At 42.1% G+C, this 19,129-nt stretch overlaps 1 protein-coding gene across 1 annotated transcript; it reads left to right on the top strand.

Moving 5' to 3' along the window:
• Positions 1–1,672: 1,672 nt before the first annotated feature.
• ptpn23a (protein tyrosine phosphatase, non-receptor type 23, a) lies at positions 1,673–18,778 on the top strand. The gene is made up of 24 exons (XM_087848423.1): positions 1,673–1,892; positions 3,890–3,964; positions 4,733–4,860; positions 5,259–5,335; positions 6,667–6,716; positions 6,806–6,937; positions 7,024–7,104; positions 7,191–7,322; positions 7,419–7,466; positions 8,679–8,735; positions 8,983–9,041; positions 9,126–9,205; positions 10,298–10,412; positions 10,526–10,591; positions 10,806–10,951; positions 11,430–11,747; positions 12,139–12,293; positions 12,394–12,725; positions 12,894–15,414; positions 15,618–15,802; positions 15,907–16,011; positions 16,789–16,927; positions 17,248–17,361; positions 17,819–18,778. The coding sequence occupies exons 1-24, from the start codon at positions 1,809–1,811 to the stop codon at positions 18,392–18,394; spliced, it is 5,775 nt and encodes a 1,924-aa protein (XP_087704549.1). The 5' UTR covers positions 1,673–1,808; the 3' UTR covers positions 18,395–18,778.
• The last annotated feature ends 351 nt before the right edge of the window (positions 18,779–19,129 follow it).

Here is a 19,129-nt window from a genome sequence, read left to right on the forward strand (position 1 = left end):
AAGAAAATGAAAAACACAACAGAGGGCAGAAGAAGAATGAAGAGAACGTGAGAACAACTGTAGATAACCACATATGAAGACAGGTGTTTTCTGCACAGGGTGACGTTACTGAAAACCATGCAAGATGGTTACAGATTACTATTATTTATTATTTTTAAAATGTGTGTTTTTCTTTTTTGTCATGTCAAAAAACGGGGGAGGCGGGTTTGCAGCTTGGGACATAATGATTGCAACAATCCAGTACGTTATCCAGCTGCCTATATATATATATATATATATATATATATATATCTGTCTATCTGTCTATCTATCTGTCTATCTGTCTATCTACACTGAGTGCACCTTCACTGATCTAATAACTACTTCAAGGCTGGTAGCTGCTGTAATGTAGGTAAATATTTGTGTAGAACCTAAGCCAGAGTAATTTCTATGATTTATACACTGTCATTCCACTTTCAGTAATATTTTGTTGAATTACCACTCCAAAAGAACTTCTGTCATCTTATAACTGAACTCCTGTCACCATCTAGATCTCAGATTTACCATAAACATAACCTACAGGCTAAAAAAAGCCCTCTTGCATAAGTTTGTCTTTTTTATGTAATTACAAGGGAATGATGTATGAGTTTGTCACAGACTAGGGAGTTTCCAGCTCTCTCTCACACACTACATCAAATATGACAGCTTATCAGCCAAAGCTGACACTCCACGGTAACAGAAATGTAAATGATCATAACTTTCACTCACACAGTCGACTTTACTTTAGGAGAGGAGATGGGTCTGCCCCATTTCATTAGCAGCAGTCCTTTAATTCATAAATATAAATTATCCTGGATGTGGCTGTTTTAAAAAGATAAAAAGGTGAAAGCTCCAATTTCTCCACTTATTTTAAAATGCAGAGATCGTGTGAACATGCAATAAATACACAGCGCCTTCAAAAACTGCCACTAGTTCCCAGAAAAACCTTTTTAAAAGGTGACACTGTTTATTGATTAGAACTTCATTGCCAGTTTGCATAATTTTAACTCTAATGTCTGTAAAGACAATGTAAAGACAAAACAATTAGTGTTCCATGGAGGTAGACGAGCATGCACATGCATCTTATTAAGGATTAGGCTAAATATTATTCCATAATTAATCTGTAACAGCTGCCTCAGGCTGTGACCCAGTTGTTTTTAGAACTCTGACATTATGATCCCCAGCATCTGCAGCCCAATATGCACTACTGTTCTCTCCAGGAGAATCATTCACTCATTGGTAAAGTGCTGAAAATAAAATAACCAATAGGCTGCTCAACATTTAAAAAAGAGTATCATGGTAAACTATTCCTTAAAAAAATAATCCTTATGGTTTAATTAAACAATTAGTATAAAGACTAATGTGCAGTTGTAGTTTTTTTTTATTTACTGTAATATGTTAAAAACTAAATTTGTATAAAAATTTGTATCTTTCTCATTTCTTCTGATACAAGAAAATCAATTATATTGGGTTCACTTTTTCCTATAAAATATTTAGTTGTAAATGTTTTAAATTTGTGGCTGTATAATAAAATTATACTTTAGCTACTTTCCAGTGTGATTTATATCCTAAGTCTAGTTTCTTCAGAAACTACATTTCCCAGAAACGCTCGCAAGCATATCTAAGGCCTACGTCACGTGTGTTTCCAGTTTCCGGTTGAAGTGTAAATGGATACATGACACAGTTGTTTGGGGGAAAAGCTATCTTCAGGAAAACCGTTAACGTCCACAAATTTGTCAGCGGGATTTTGACATCGCACCGACTGAGAGCTCCGTGTAGATTCGGCCGCGATGGAGGCGGTCCCCCGGATGCCTATGATCTGGCTGGATCTGAAAGAGGCTGGGGAGTTCCAGTTCAGCCCGTCCGTGAGGCAGGTGAGCTGGGTGGGGAGTGGAGCAACAGGGCTGAGGTCGAAAGTCAATTAAACAAGGATTATGAACGAAGGGATAACCTTATCAAGTGGATACCGCTAGCCATAACTCAAAGCAACAGTTGTCGCTACCTGTCGAGGGTAAAAGATTTTTCCAGAACGGGTAGCTGACGTGCTAGCAAAGGTCTGTGTCAGGCAAACCCCTCCTGCTCACTGCCTTTGTTTGCTAACGTTAGCAAGCTGCTTGCTAGCTGGTAATAAGCTAAAAACTCAAGTTGATATTTAGCTTTCAGCTAAGTGGCTAGCTTTGTAGGAATCGATCAAAATACTGCCAACGCGAAAGGCATATGTGAGTATTTCTAGGACTCCTACGCCTCGAGTCAGCCTTCCGACATGAGAATAATAAACAATGATCTCATTGTCACATGCACCTGAGCGAGCGGAGCAGTTTGTACTATTCAAACTACCAGCCTGCTTAATAATAAACACGGGTTTACATAAGCTTCTATAACGAAATACACAGGGAAAGTTGTCACTACACCTGTGACGCTACTTCTTACCTTAACCGTAAGAAAGGTGGGCTATCCTGTTATGTAGCGCATGTTAAAAACAAATAAAGGCATTTAAAAACAGAAACAAACAACATTGTAGAGGACAAATATGGAAGATAATGACTCTTTAAAAACAGGAAGAAAGAAAAAGTTTCGGGCCCTTTTTTGGTGCTTTCAAATCCATTCTAGGAGAAAACCTTGTTTATGTGAGCATCCAAGTCCAAGCTTTGTTTTTCCTAGTGGGCGACATTACAACCTTAATGTGTCAGAAGAACCTATTCCTGTGTGGTGTCAATAAGGGATTTCGCTCTTAGCTTGAAAAAAGAAAATTAAATATTAACCGATTTTTTTTTAGGCCTGCTCCTTCCACAACTCATCTCGGATATTTAAACTCCAGATCATTTGACTGCTTTTTAAAGCTGGTATCATCTTTACCTGGTGACTCATTTGTCTTTCCAAACTTCTTCCTCATGCACGTAAAAGGACTTTGTCCTCATGACTAAATACAATAATCAGAGGGGTTATGTGGTTGGTTTGTTTGTTAGCAAGTCGTTATGGCACAGAGAACAAAATTGCACTTGTGGGATCATAGTTTCACAAATGTATTTCAGATTTATCTAAGCAAATTCGAGAGACGTTATCTTGATGTTTCCACAAAAATGTCACAAACTGATCTGGATCCAGACATCCTTTTAGGTCCAAGGATTCAGTTCATACATGGTGTGGAGTATATTTTTAGCCACTGTGGAGGCGGAGATGCAGTTTCAGACTTTCTTATTAGTAATTCTTTTTGGTAATAGGAAGACTTATTTTGATTTAATTTAACGGCAGAGTGTTTTCTTAAAAAATACTAAGAATGATTATTTTATTATTTTTATTGGCCTTAAAAGTGTAGCCTTTAAATAAGGGGTAGTCGATCAAAACAACATTATTTAAAAATGTATCTAAAATACCAACATTTTCTCTGTTTACCCCAAACTAATGCACAACAGCACATATTTGGCCTGAAGGAGTAACAACGTGACTGTGTCTGTCTTCTTGCTTTGTCATTGTGACCTGTCCATGATTGAATTAAAATTGAAACAAAAGCACTAGTAGAAGAATCAGTGTATCTGCAGGGCTGTTTACCTCCTGACCTGACAATTAGTAGCTTAAAGCTTATTGTAGTGGCTTATGGGGGACAGTGTGAGTCCTGGCAAAGCATGATGGGAAGTCTTGAAGCTCCAAGAGTCTAAGTGCTTGGCTTATGCTCAAGACTAAAGATTAACATAATGAGTTATGAGCCCCAGTTCAAAGACATTTGAATTTTTTTTCTAAACAATTTAACCCTCAGTATTAGAGATGATATTTTTATTTCTTTATTAGGATCTAACCGTTCATTTAATTTTGTTTTTACCTGAGTTTCAGCAGCACATTCACCTACTTCTTGCTTCTGCTTATTTTCCTCTAGTTCATCTTAAAGAACTATGGAGAGAATCCGGACAACTACAACGAACAGCTGAAGAAACTGGAGACGCTGCGGCAGGTGAGCACTGTGCAAAGTATTCTCAGTCAGATTTATGTGACTCGGACTTGTCCATCGTTATGTGGGTTGCTATTGAATATAGTGGAATTCACTTTTAGGCAATTTCATCGATCCTGAAATTAAGTGTTCCCAACTTCCAGGCATAGTTCACATACGGCTATGAGTCCTTACTGGCATATTGCCGGGGTTATAGTGTTTGTTGCAGGACGCCGTGTTCTGTTGACAGTTCTTCTTTCCCACCATTGCTAAGTGCTTCTTCACAGGGGATCTTTTGATTATTGGGATTCTCTCTCTAACACTGCACGGTGTATACTTTTCACTATAAAGCACCTTGAAAGGACTGTGTAAATAAAATTGTGATAAATAAACTTGGTTATCACGTAAAGTCATTAATATTTAATCTTAACACTCACAATCCCAACCAGATAGTAAAAGAAACCTCCATCCAGTGCATCACAACTACAAACTGTCTGTTTTGTGATGAGGTTAAGATCATCATGTATAGTCATATGTGTGCAGTTTTACATTAATAATAGTATTTCCATGTGGACAGGGATTTTCAATACAAAACATTCTGATACAAGTTATCAATCATATCATAATGAGGCCTTTTGAAGTGTTGTCAAGGAAAATGATAAATTCTGAGCATTAAGCACTGAAACCCATTGTTACATAATTCATCGCTGGGTCACAGCGTCTTTGCAAGAGTAATGATTTTTGTAGCTGATTAAACACAACAGAAACACAGTGTTTGTGTCTGCTTCGCAGAGCGCAGTGAATGTGACGAGGGATTTCGAGGGATGCAGCACACTGAGGAAGTACTTTGGCCAGCTGCATTATCTGCAGAGCCGGGTGCCCATGGGAACCGGCCAGGAGGCTGCAGTACCCATCTCATGGTAATAACACACAGGAATCCACAGAAACTGTATGGAGTGTTTATACATACCCATCCAACTGCAGTCTGTACTGCTGAACACCAGAGAAGCTTATTTAAGAGACACACTCACTGCAGCTTGCTCGTAGAGAGCAGTGTCAGCACACTGGCTTAGTTGCTGAATGTTGGGATGTGGATAGAATGAATGAACTGACATTAGGCGTGCAAACCTGTACTGCTAAATTCTAATTTAGACTTAATTCAACTACATTTAATTAATGCAGTTCTTCAGTGTTTTTTCTGTAGTGTCTATGAATACAGTGTCATTCTAATACTATGGTTTAGAAATCAATAATATATGATATTGTTCAGGCATTTTATTCTCTTTAAAAATACTTTTCTATTTTCTTTGGAAAACAGGACTGAAATTTTCTCTGGAAAAACAGTCACCCATGATGACATCAGCTATGAGCAAGCCTGCATCCTCTACAATCTGGGTGAGTCACTTAGAGTCAATAATAGTAATAAACTGTAACAGTTAAACGCATCTGAACATGTCAGTTTAAAAAAACAAAACAAAAAATGAAAAACATGAAAGTAACTGATTGGAACTCCTGATGCTGTCTTGCTCAGTACTGTAGTATTTGTTAAATTATATTTTAATCAGATTCCCTGTGGGAAAAAGTGATTACCCCCAATACATAATAACTTAGCACCAACAACTGCAATCTAGCGTTTGCAATAACTCACAATGAGTCTTTTACAACACTGTAGAGGCATCTTTGGAGAATTGTTGTAAATCAGACACAATAGAGAGTTTTCAAGCATGAAGCGCCTTTTCGATGTCGTGCCACAACATCACAGTCAGATTCAGGTCAGGACTTTGACTAGGCCACTCCAAAATCATCATTTTGGTTTTTCTTTCAAGTCATTCAGAGACCAACTTGCTGATATGTTTTGGATCATAGTCCTGCTGCAAAAGCCAAGTGCGCTTCAGCTTGAGGTCACAAACAGATGGCTTGACATTCTCCTTCAGGATTTTTTGGTAGACAGCAGAATTCATTATATTTTTTTGTCTGCTCCACTTTGTCAGGCAGGGCCTACTTAATGGATTTCTTGACTGAGAACAGGTGTGGCAGTAATCACGCCTGGGTGTGGTGGGAGAAACTCAGCTTTCCAAAGAGTTGGGAGTTTGCCTTGTAATCGGAAGGTTGCCGGTTCGAGCCCTGGCTTGGACAGTCTCGGTCGTTGTGTCCTTGGGCAAGACACTTCACCCGTTGCCTACTGGTGGTGGTCAGAGGGCCCGGTGGTGCCAGTGTCCGGCAGCCTCACCTCTGTCAGTGCGCCCCAGGGCGGCTGTGGCTACAATGTAGCTTGCCATCACCAGTGTGTGAATGTGTGCGTGAATGGGTGGATGACAGGATGTGTAAAGCGCTATATAAATACAGGCCATTTACCATTTTAATTGATGTCATAACATAATAATTTAATAATAAACACCTTCATTTAGAAACTGCATTTTGTGTTTACTTGTGTTAGCTTTGACTTGTGTTATTTCAGAATTCTATGGTTGACACAAACAATCGCTTTTTCTTCATGGTGTTGGAGATTTTCAGAAGTTAATGTTAAATTTGTACATGAAACCCCTCAGTATCACTTTGTATATGCTGTAGGGGCATGCCACTGTTGAGCGTGTCACACAAATCACTTCCTTTAAAGAACAATGCAGAGAAATTCAGATAATTTTCAGCTTATATGCCAATTATTTACTGAATGTGAACAACAAAACCTACAAATTCCACCAAACTTATCTGTGGATTGTCTGCAGGGGCTTTGCACTCCATGTTGGGAGCCATGGACAACAGGGTATCTGAAGAGGTAAGAGAGACACATACTTGGGCGCAGAGTAATTCTGGCCATTTTGTTGGCTCACACAGTCCCACTGACTCTTTCTGTTTTATTTTTAGGGGATGAAGGTGTCCTGCACTCATTTCCAGTGCTCAGCAGGAGCCTTCTCCTACCTCAGAGACCATTTCAGCCACAACTTCAGTGTGGATATGAGCCACCAGATTCTGAACCTCAACATCAACCTTATGCTGGTAGATTACACACCTACATGCGCATGCATGGATTAAAATACACACACAAAACAAATGAGTGTCCTTAACCTTGGTCTCTCTCGCAGGGCCAGGCTCAGGAATGTCTTCTGGAGAAGTCCATGTTGGACAACAGGAAGAGTTTCCTGGTTGCTCGCATCAGTGCTCAGGTTGACTTCTTACCATTAAATATGAATCATATAGTCATCATTCATTTTAATATTAAATGCTAATAACTGCGGCCCTGGTGCTACAGGTGGTGGATTACTACAAAGAAGCATGCAGGGCTCTGGAGAACTCGGAGACAGCTTCCATGCTGGGAAAGATCCAGAAAGACTGGAAGAAACTGGTTCAGATGAAGATTTATTACTTTGCTTCTATCGCGCATGTGAGTGTTTATGGGGGAAATTAGTTCCCTACATGTATGCACTTGTTTGTGTGTGCTGAGTTTGGTCTCAGTAATTGCTTTCGCTTCTCTCAACAGCTTCATATGGGAAAACAGGCAGAGGAGCAGCAGAAGTATGGAGAACGGGTACGACTAACACACAGATGCATTATTTATTTTCCACTGTCAGGGTGCTGTGGTTTATATTTGTGCAGTCATATTTTGCTGCATTGCTACTGATATAACTAAAAATCCCCTCAAGAGGAATTAGTGCTGATATAATTTTAAAATTTTCCCATTTTCTAATGTTATTAATACATTGAATTGTATAACAGTTCAACTGAAATAAAGACAAACAAGTATTTTTTCTTTAACTAGATTAGAAAGGGTATTTTTGTCTTATAATCTCTACTAATGTACATGTATTGCTCAAATTGAGGGTTTCCAGCTGATCATCACCATAGCGAGTCCGCTGTGGTCTGATCTTTGGCCTAAGTTGGTTTTTCCTGGTTAGCACATGTATGGAAGCCCACCTGGTGCTGCAAACGGGGCTTTTCTGTGTGGTGTTTTCATGTTCACCATATGCCTGTATGAATTTCTTCTGAACACTGTGGCTTCCTCCCACATTCGAAGAACTCTTATTTGGTTGTTGGTGATTTTAAAGTGGTTAAAGTGCTTTGAGTGGCAAGCACTCTAAAAATGCTAGCTCGTCATCGCTTAAAAAACTGTTGTTTTGCATTTCTTGAAATACACTCTTTGACCTTTTTTTTAACATGTCTGTATGCTGCGTATAAAGCTGGATTAAGCTAGTATGCAGTTGAACTAGCCTAACTGTAAAGACAGTGACGTGACATTTTTTTCCACTGTTGTCAGGAGGTAATAGGATATTCTTTATCTTAATCTTAGTAAGAATGTGAAAATGAGAAAATATCACACTATTAACAAACCAATACCTATGACTAACATTTGGTTTGTGGAGGTTGGTGGCGGCACATTAGAGCACAGTGGTTATGTTACCTTATAGATTTATTTATGTTTAAAAACAAATATGTAAGAATGAAGACTCTTCCTGTCTTACTGGCATCCTGCCACCAGGAACTAGTGACATTAGTGACATGTACCCTTTCCTGACATCCAGGGAAACTGGAAAGAAACTCTTTCCTTCTTGGTACTAATAAGGGAATAGTTTCTTTTAATCTGAATTAAACATGACGTTTGAGTGTCACAATGGTTAATTTTATTTTACATTTTAGAGGTAAAACTGTTTCAGTTAGTTTGACCAGTTTCTTAGTTGGTTTTGTTGAGTCATGTTTATTTTTCTGTCGGTTAAATGGCTTAAATGCTCATTTTTCTCCACAGTTGGCTTACCTGCAGAGCTCCTTGGACAAACTCAATGAAGCCGTCAAACTAGCCAAGGTACTACTTCTCTCTACCTTCCCGGCAATCCATGCTTAGGTCGTTTTAGTGTAACTTGAACTTTCCTTGAACTGTTTTCACACTTGAACTTCAAATGTTTTTGGGAGAATCAAATTTTCTGAAGTTGTCTTTGCAGACATGCGTCATACAGATGCATAGAGCTCCTATTACTGGAAACACACTGTGATTTAGAAAAAAGATGTTCAATCACACGTTTTGAATTCTCCTTTTATCCTACTACAACCAGGGACAACCTGACAGCGTGCAAGAGGCCCTGAGGTTCACCATGGATGTTATCGGTGGAAAGTGAGCAAAAACTCTTAGTTAACAGTTTTGGCCACTTCATGATCATCAGCGGTTTTTGAGCTTTTTTTTTCTTTGACCTTGCAGGTTTAACTCTGCCAAAAAGGACAATGATTTCATTTATCATGAGACTGTTCCGTCTCTGGAGACTCTAGCCTCTGTAAAAGGTAACAGGAAGCATCAGTATGTTTCGCTCAGTCAGTACATGCAAAGCTGGTTTTGCATATAGGGTTTTGCAAATATGTATACACTGTGTATGAATATGTTTTTGTATATCTTCCTTCATTTTTATCCTGGTGTCGTGCCTTTGTTTTCTGTTTTCCTTGGATATAATTATTTTAATCATCAGGTTTCACTAAGTAAAATTCATGGATTTTAATGTATATGTAGTTTCTAAAGTAGTGCTGTTATAGTTTTGCATGTCATGTTATGCCTGGCCAACAGTAATGCACAGTCAAAGCTAATATTAGCCAATTTTTATATTTAAATGGAAAAGTTGACAACCATTTCTTCTAGATTAGGCCCTTTTTGAGAAATAAGCCATCAATTAATTGAATTATGTTCAGTTCAGTTCAATTTTATTTATATAGCACAAATTCACAAACGGTCATCTCAGGGTGCTCTTATTGTAGGGAGAAGATCCCACAATTTTAGAAAGAAACTTCAACAATTAGAAAACCCCCTATGGGGGGAAAACTCGCCGTTAATAGGAAGTAACCTCCAGCAGAACCAATCATCTGCTGCGACCAGTTTGAGGTGATAGGAAAGAGCAGAAAGAGACAGAACAAAAGTTTCTCAGAGATTTTAATAACTACTAATGACTAAATGCAATAAAGTGATGTTTTGAGGGCAGAACATGATTCTCTGTTTTGAAACAGACCAGTGGCCAAGCATTTTTTTCAAATTACGTTAGGGTATCAGTCTACTTTATTGACTGATTAAACTGCTTTTTCTTGGTTGGTTACTTTTCCCATAACCAAAGTAAGTGATTTACTCTGTCATAATACTGCAGACATTCTTAAATATTCAGATTTGAGATGTTACCACAGATTTTTTTTTTGTGAATATTTTTATTTCATTAAGACAAACTTATGTTTGTTGAATCAAGTTGTCCCACGTTTGGGATGTAAGAGTAAAATTAGGTACAAGCGATGCTAAAAAGTAAAATGACAGTAGTCTCTTCTTTTGAATGCATTTGGTTACATGCTCTCCTTTTATGCTCATCTGCGCTATTACATAAATGTTTTTTGTCTTTCTAGGTGCTCCTCTGGTGAAAGCTCTGCCGGTCAATCCCACCGACCCGACTGTCACTGGACCAGACCTTTTTGCCAAACTGGTGCCCATGGCTGCCCACGAAGCCTCTTCTTTGTACAGGTAGGCTCCCTCTGTGGATGTCAAGTTCATCCTAGAAATGGGAAAATATCCCCAATCATATTTTAGTACGTTATTCATGTTCATTTTTTATATCTTATGTATTTTTTTTTCAGTGAAGAAAAGGCCAAGCTGTTGAGGGATGTGATGGCTAAGATTGAAAGCAAGAATGAAACACTAGAGTGAGTATGATGTGTCATTAATTTTGTGAACTAAGTGAACTAAGGCTTACTCAATATCCCTCTTTCCCCCAGTTGAATTTTAAATAAGAACCAATCTTGGTTCAGCAAAACTTTTAATCGATACCCACATTAAATACTAAAGTACTTAAAATACTAGGGTTTTTGTTTTAAAGATTCTGTTGCAGTATTAGGTAACTGCCTCCTCCTTCTACAGGCAGTTCATGGACTCTCTAGGCTTGGAGCCAGAGTCTGTAGACAACCTCGATATGTACAACCACCTTCCTCCGGTCCTGATGGAGAAGTGTGCTGCCCTCAGCGTCCGTCCTGACACCGTCAAGAGCCTCATTCAGTCCATGCAAGGTGAGTGCCACAGGCAAGCACAGCAGACCTAACCATTGCGGTTGCTATCTTCTATTATGAGAGTGCACAGAGGTTACACAGTGAAGAAGCGAAACCCTCAAATTTCAACAGCTGGTGCTCAATAACTTAATCAAACACTTTGATTTAGAAAAGCTACATTCTTATGAAACAGTTGTCTCTTAATTGAAGCAATTGAGTGAGTAGGTCATCCGATGACAAGCAGCAAAATTGTGGGTTATTATTGATAATTTGCTGTCCCTACAGCTAATTGAAGCTGAATTGAAGATTATTTCATGTCACAACATTAAAATATTGCTGACCTTTAACTGTCCTAGCGAGTGGTGTGTGTCCATAATAGTTTGCACAAATATGCATGTACAAAATTAAGCATGCATGATCTCTTGATAACTAAAAGCCACATTTTTTCCCCCAAACTTTTGCAATATTTTCATAACTATTCATGTCCTCTCCTGCACAGTGCTCTCTGGTGTCTTTACTGATGTGGAGTCTTCACTGAAAGAGATCAGAGATGTGCTAGAGGTGGATGAAGCAGGTGAGCGAGCCCTCCAGGAAGTTGGTGGCCCTGCTGTGGGTGAGTTGCACCCAGCTGCCCAGGGCCAGGCTCTGGCTGAAATCCGCAGAGACCTTGAGAAGTATATGGAGGCTCATGAGAAGGCCAGTTTTACCAACACGGAGCTCCACCGGGCCATGAACCTGCACATCAGCAATCTGCGTCTGTTGGGGGGGCCACTGGATAGTCTGAGAGAAGCCCTGCCACGGCCACAGCTGAGTGAAGGTGAGGGCTTTTTGATAATGAGAGGTTACTGTAAATTTTGCAAGGTTTAGTAGAGCAGATAAAGTCATTAGGGTCATTTAAAGTCACCCAAGATTTTCTGCTCTTCAAAGTTAAATAGTTTAGATAATTACTATAAATAGGAAACCTAGTTGTATATTACTTTTATTGTAGCATTGCAGTCAGGGCTGCGCATTAATGAATAATGGAAAATCTTAAGATTTAGGTCAAATGACAAAATCCAGTATATGTTTTAATAGCTAATTTTTTTTATTAGTTTAAATCAGTAAGCCAGCTGACAGCTTAATTGTTTATTTTCTAACTGGTCAAACTGTGAATATGATTTTGTTTGAGTTGTGAATATAAACACATACATACACCTGTGTCTGCGCAGAGGAAGTAGCAGGTCTGCAGTGCATGAAGCGGATCCTGGGAAAGGTGCAGGAGATGAGGGAACAGAGAAGCTCTTTGGAAAAACAGCTCCGTGACCTCATCCAGCAGGATGACATCACATCCACCCTCGTCACTACGGAGCGAGCAGACATGAAGGTGTTTGTCAAAACACATTTGCAACCACGTTACACTGTTATTTGTTTAAGTTGCTAAATAAATGCTGTCGTGAGAGACTTATTAACTTGTGTCTCTCCAGCACATATTTGAGGAGCAGCTGAAGAAGTACGAACAAGTAAAGGTATACATCGACCAGAACCTCGCAGCGCAGGAAAACATCTTGAAGGCTTTAACCGAAGCCAATGTTCAATACGCTTCTGTTCGGAAAAGCCTGACCCAGACTGAGCAGCAGTGGAACACAACTATCCAGGGACTGGTGGGCTCATATGAAGCCTACGAGGACCTGATGAAGAAATCACAGGAGGGAAAAGAGTTCTACGATGACCTGGAAGCTAAAGCATCACGTCTACTGGAGAGGGCAAAGGCCCTGTGTCAGACCAGGGCAGAGGAAAGGAAGCCCATACTCGAAAAGTAAGGAAGACATTAGAATAATATTTTAAAGCTTTTTGAGTACTTTAATTATAGTCAACAAATCACTAGTACTTCATGTAGTAGTAACTTATAACTACTTGTAAAAGACAAATGCTATCTACATTTCTGATTTTTCATGCTGTCCTCTTTGTGTTGGCCGTTCCTCAGAGAGACCCAGAAAAAGCCACCAGCGAGGCCGACGGCAGCTAAGCCGTCCCTTAAGCCAAAGGATGTTGACTCCACCTCTTCTAGCCTAGAGGATCCAGAACTGGCCCAGATCAATGCGGCCATCTTGGCCTTGGGAGGTGACCTGCCTGAGGATCTCCGCAGCCTGCCTCCTGATATTCCTTCCCTCCCTCGCACTGCAGCACATCTGCCTGGTCCTGATGCCTACATGCAACCTGGTGCTAACTTGGGTAGCACCTCTCTGCCTTGGCCGGCTGCTTCAGCTGCTGGTCTTCCGTGCTTCCCTGCTAACCTGCCACCTCCAGAACTCCTGGCACGGATTGCTCAGTTTCCTACTGCAGGGACTCATGGAGCACAGGGACCCCTGCCACGTGGGCCCCTACCACAGATGACTCCACAGAGGCCTCCACAAATGCCACCCCAGGCAGGGCTCCCTAGCTATCGGCCTCCCCCTCCTCAAGCTCCCCAACCTGGCCATGTTGCCCCTGTCCCTGTTCGACCTTCAACCACCACGGTTGACAGCATCCAGGCACCTATACCCAGCTACACCCCCACACAACACCACCCTGTCCCACCTGCAGCCTCAGCTGGTTACACTGTGCCTCCACAGATAGGGGCATACCCCCAGTTTGTTCCCCAACCGACAGGTCCCATTCCGGGTGTAGGCCAGACTCCCCAGTCCCAACAGCAGAAGCATCCACAGCAGTACCCCCAGCCAATTGGACAACCACTCCCTCAGGGCTACCAGCCTGGACCAAGGGCTGTTCCTGGCTCTCATCCTCTTCAAAACCAACAAACCTACCCACATCCATATATGCCCCAACAGCCTGGTGTTCCTCCCCAGTACCAGCAGGCATTTCCAGGTCAGCTACAGTCACAACAAAATGGCTTTCAGGCGAAGCCTCCAAGAGCCCAAGGCTACCAGACTCCACAGGGCTACATTCAACACCCTCAAATGATGCCAGGCTCCATGCCAAGGCCACCTCAGATTACACACCCACCAGGACCCCCGTCTTCTCAAGCAGCACCCCCTGTATCTCAACCCTACCCACCCCATTCCAACCAACAGATGCCCCAAGCACTCCCTCATCAACACATGTTACCACAGCACCAACAGGTCTCCATGCCCCCCGGTGCCCAGCAGATACCGCCTCACCCACAGATGCAAATACCAGGTGGTCCCAGAGCACCAGTGCCCCCCACAAGTCAGCCAATGCCTCCAGTTTCACAAAACTACATGCCCTCAACGAGCCAACCCATTCACTCTACAATGCACCCACAGATGCCTCCTGTTTCACAACCCCATATGGTTCCTGGTCCTCAGGGCCACTTGCCAAGGGGGCCTATGCCTCAAATGCCCTCCAATACGCTACCCCCACAGCACCACCATCACCCCGGACAGCCTCCCATGCCAAATATGCCGCAGCAGCCCATGCGGATGCCCAACCAACCCCAATCTCAGCTGCCTCATCCTGGGGGCGTATGCTACCCTGGAGCAGCGCCAATGATGCCTCAGCAGCCTCTGGCACCACAGCCTGCTGCTCCGCAACAACCTCAGGCTCCTCTTCCTATGACACATCCACAGCCTTCAGCTATGTATTCTCCAGCTCCAGGACCTAATGTACCTTCAAGTGCCCCACAGCCACCCACTGCCATAGGCCCACATGGTATACATGCCCCACCTACTCAGCACATGATTCAGCCCACTCCTGGAGGCCCTACAGTATCACAGCCACCCAACAGTATCCCACCTTCCCCTTCCCCTTCTCCCTCCCCTGCACCCTCTCCAGGTCCGTCTTCTCTAGGTCTGACTCCTCAGCAGAGGCCCGCTCCAACCCCGACTCCTGGAGGCACAGCCCAATCGACTCTTCCCTCTCCCTCTGCTGTTTCTCCCTCCACTTCACTGTTTGAACGACAGAACTCAAGCACAGATGACCTCCTGTCCTCAAGTCCAGAGAGCCAACCGGGAGGCACCAAGGCCCCCACTAATGTTCTCCAACCCACCAAAGCTGACCCTCAGGATGGGGAGCGTAGAAAGAAAAGCTCCCAGGGAGTTCTCTTGATCCAGGGTGACCCATACCAGGCCCCAGAGCGTGTCGCCCGCCTTCACAGTGAACTAGAACGTTACAGAGCCCAAGTAGATTCCCTGGAGAACCCCTCAGAGAATGAGGGAGGGCTTTCTGTGCTGGATGCCCGCTGGAAAGAGCTACAGGACCAGCAGGAGAAAGATGCTCGCCAGCTTTCCATTGCTATTGCCCGCTGCTACACCATGAAGAACCGTCATCAGGACGTAATGCCCTATGACATAAACCGGGTGGTGCTACAGTCAGGGAAAGATGACTACATTAACGCTAGCTATGTGGAAGACCTGTCACCATACTGCCCACGCCTTATTGCCACGCAGGCTCCGCTCACCGGCACAGCAGCAGATTTCTGGCTGATGGTTTATGAGCAGAAAGTGTCACTGATTGTTATGCTGGTTTCGGATCAGGAGCTGGAAAAGGTACAGAGTTTAGTTTAGTTTGCACAGTGGAAGTATATAATCTGTACATTACTATTTTTCAGTAGTGTGTAAAAATGCTTTTTACAAGAGAACTTAAAGTTTTTTGTGGTTCTTTTTTTTTTTTTTCAAATAAATTAAGCTACACATCATTAAGTTCATTTACTTTGTTGTTTGTGTGTTTAACATCTTCTATATCCTCACAGGGAAAGGTTTGGCGTTACTTCCCAACGGAGCGTGGCCAGCAACTCTCTCAGGGACCAATAACACTCAGCCTAACAACACAGAAGATGACACCAACACACGTGGAGCGCATGATCAGTCTGCAGTACCGTGACCAAAGCCTAAAGCGGACTGTTGTCCATCTCCAGTTTACTTCCTGGCCAGAGCTGTAAGTCATCTCTTTATATTAAAAGCTGCAGATAAAGACTTTTCTTAGTCAGCCGGGCAGTGCAACCTAAGTACATCAAATATTATTTCTTCATATCCCATTAGGGGCCTTCCTGATAGCAAGAGCAATCTGCTGCGGTTCATTCAAGAGGTTCATGGACACTACCTTCACCAGAGACCCTTACATACACCTGTTGTTGTGCACTGCAGGTGAGTGTATTTCTGTGGCTGTCCATTCCATTTATATACAGGGAATTTCTTCAATGCATGTAAATGTGAACCTTTATGTCCCTAGTAAATGCTCCTGGCCCTCCGGGTCATAGCCTTCAAGTGTAGACAACACATAACACACGTGTACTGTTTTTGCTTCCTGCTGATAAAAGACCAACTAAGTTTTGATCCTTGTTATTTGTTTATTTATTTGTTTATTTGTTTATTTATAAGGAACCCCATTAGCTTCCACAACAGTGGTTGCTAGTCTTCCTGGGGCCCAAACCATCAAATACCACCGAATAAAATGTTACACAATGAGTTGGATGCAAAATGTCCACATAATTTGGCTCTTACATCCACAATAAGGTTTTACAGTTCTGAAAATGTAAACATGTAAATATTAAAAATGATTAAAAAAAACACTCAAACAAAATACACAATTTCCATTACCCTCTTACAATATTTACAAATAAATTAAAAACTGCCTAAATAGGCTTTTAGGTGATTTTTAAAATTATGAATAGAAACCAATTCTCTAATTGCATAAGGCAACTTATTCCACTGAAAAGATGCTCTAAATATAACAGAGTTTTTCAAAAAGTTACTTTTAACTCGAGGAGTTACTAAATTGTGGTTAGTTGAGAATCGTGTAGCATGATTATGTATTTCATCTGGATACTGCAACTGAGCATAAAAAAAGTGTGGTGTGTTTACCACTTTATTCATTTTAGCATCTCAGTTGTTGTTAATCAGTCTGTACACTTTTCGTCTCAGCTCGGGTGTTGGACGCACTGGCGCCTTCTGTCTGCTGTATGCTGCTGTTCAGGAGCTGGATGCAGGAAATGGGATCCCAGACCTTCCACTGCTGGTGAAGAAGATGAGACAACAGAGGAAGAACATGCTACAGGAGAAGGTAAGAAAGAGATGGGACTCTGATGTTGTGTTTAGGATTGATCTTTGTTGTCGTAGGTTTAAAGCTGCAACATGCAAAAATGTACATATAGACAACAGAAAAAGCTGATTGTACATTTCAAGGAGTTTAAAACCTAAATTTTAATTAAGCATTATGAGATAAATGAACAGTCGCACAGAACACTTTGCAAAGTGCTGCTCAAAAATCCTAAATGTAGAAATATGTGACTATGCTGACAAAGTACATCATGAATCAGGCACTGCTGATGAATAGCTCTTCATATAGTACACACTTTATATCATCTTTCGGTCTGCCTCCAGCTCCACCTGAAGTTTTGCTATGAGGCTGTTTTGAAGCACGCCGAACAGGTTCTACAGCGCCACGGCATCACGACCGCCACCTGCAGCAAGAACACCAACTCTGCAGCCACAAAGGTTTGTCACTCTTCTTATACTGTCCTTTCAAATAAGTTCAACTGGTTAGTGGCTCACAAAGCACCATAAAGGGAAAGATATGTTGCTGCTGATTAATAATCCTTTGAAAAACCATAGCCACGCAGCTTGTAGGTGACAGAATGTCACATACATATATTTACTGGAGCCAATTTTGTTCAGTGCTGTTAGCTATGCAGTCAAAACTTTACTCACCTCTATTGTAGATTTCTAGACATGGACTTCTGAAATGGTTCTTAAAACAAATCGCTAGCATCTCACATCTAATTGCACAACTTTAATCTGACTGTAACCCTCTAATTGTTTACATTTTTGCACTCCTGATTGTTCCCAAGGAATTGTGAGTTCTGGTTAGTTGAGGTACTGAAGCTATTTGTTTTTTTTCTCTGCATCACTTCTTTCATTTGTGTTTCTTAAACACCTCTCTTTTTTTCTGAAGCCTTACCCGAGACAGGAATCTCAGCAGGATATTGTCCTCGGCGGTGACATGCCCATCAGCTCCATTCAAGCCACCATCGCTAAACTAAGCATCCGGCCTCCAAGTACCACGGATGCAGGCATGGAGGCTGAGGAGCAGGTCAGCCCTCTCTTACCTGCTCTTGACTCACTGGGGGACATCCAGCAGCTCCAGGATCTCTATCCTGCCACAGATCCACAGCCCCCATCCTCCTTAAGCCCGCCTCTCACTTCCCCCACTGCCTCTCCTCCACCACCCAACGGGCTTGATGCCGTTTCCCCTTCTTCTCTGCCAGCACCCAACCATCAGCCAGTCCCAGAGGCTCCGCCCAGTGTTCCTCCTGCTTCCTCTGCACCGGCTCCTTCATCTCTGGAGCTCCTGGCCTCGCTGACGCCTGAAGCCTTCTCCATGGACGGGGTGGGTCGAGGGAAACAGCGGGTGACAAAACAAAGCTTTCTGCAGCCGGCAGAAGGCCAGGGTCTCCACGGAACTCGAGGGGACGAAGGAGACGACCCGCTCAGTAGCCTGGATCCCCTCTGGAGCCTCAGCAAGCGTTGAGATGAAACTATAGATTTCTGCCTTTCACCCACTTTACCACCAGGTGTCAGTGATGGCCTGTAGCGCTTTCTAATCCTGCTTTAAAAAGAAGGAAAAAAAAACTAAACAAATTGGCTTGGAGATATTTTTAGTGGTTGATTACCAAGATGTGCCTAGTGGCAGATTGTAAGGGTTCAGTTTTGAAGATTGAAAGGTGTACTTGCCCTGCTTTAGGGGTGTGAGGCTTGAAACTAAAAACACTTGCTTCTCCTTCAATCACCGATGGCTTCTGGGACCAGAACACTATGCACTCGTTGGTATTCCTTCATTCTTTGCTGCTTTTCTTTTTACGTGTGTGGTGGATGGAAGCATGTCTGCTCTTCCAGCACCAAACCTGCGCTCCTCATCGAAAAAAATAAATCCCAGCATGCACTCCACTTTCACAGGAGCCTCACTGTTGGTCATCAAAGCATCGCCAAGGGTGCGACATCGCTTGGCCGCTCTGTGATTATTGAATGGCTGGAATAAAGGATGAAGTTGCAGACATGTGGAGGCACTCCCAACTCAATCAGTGCGTACAGTTCAGTTTTTATGTTAACAGAGCAGCATACAAATCAGCACGTCTTAACAAGTTGATTATTTTTCTTTGTAACACTGTAAATATCTTAAACCTAGAATATTACAAAAATTGTCCTTCTGGAATTAAAAAAAAAAGATCACTAATCATTCATTATTGTAAAATCTGAAATAAATCCA

This window comes from Neolamprologus brichardi, chromosome 11 (assembly GCF_056152115.1).
Source record: "Neolamprologus brichardi isolate AB-2024 chromosome 11, ASM5615211v1, whole genome shotgun sequence".
NCBI lineage: Eukaryota > Metazoa > Chordata > Actinopteri > Cichliformes > Cichlidae > Neolamprologus > Neolamprologus brichardi.

Excerpts from the sequence above, each read along its gene's own strand:
- ptpn23a (XM_087848423.1), top strand. The coding sequence starts at position 1,809 with ATGGAGGCGGTCCCCCGGATGCCTATGATCTGGCTGGATCTGAAAGAG. Across the intron at positions 7,105-7,190 it reads TTGCTCGCATCAGTGCTCAG|GTGGTGGATTACTACAAAGA; the intron begins GTTGACTTCTTA and ends CTGGTGCTACAG. Across the intron at positions 16,928-17,247 it reads AGAACATGCTACAGGAGAAG|CTCCACCTGAAGTTTTGCTA; the intron begins GTAAGAAAGAGA and ends GTCTGCCTCCAG.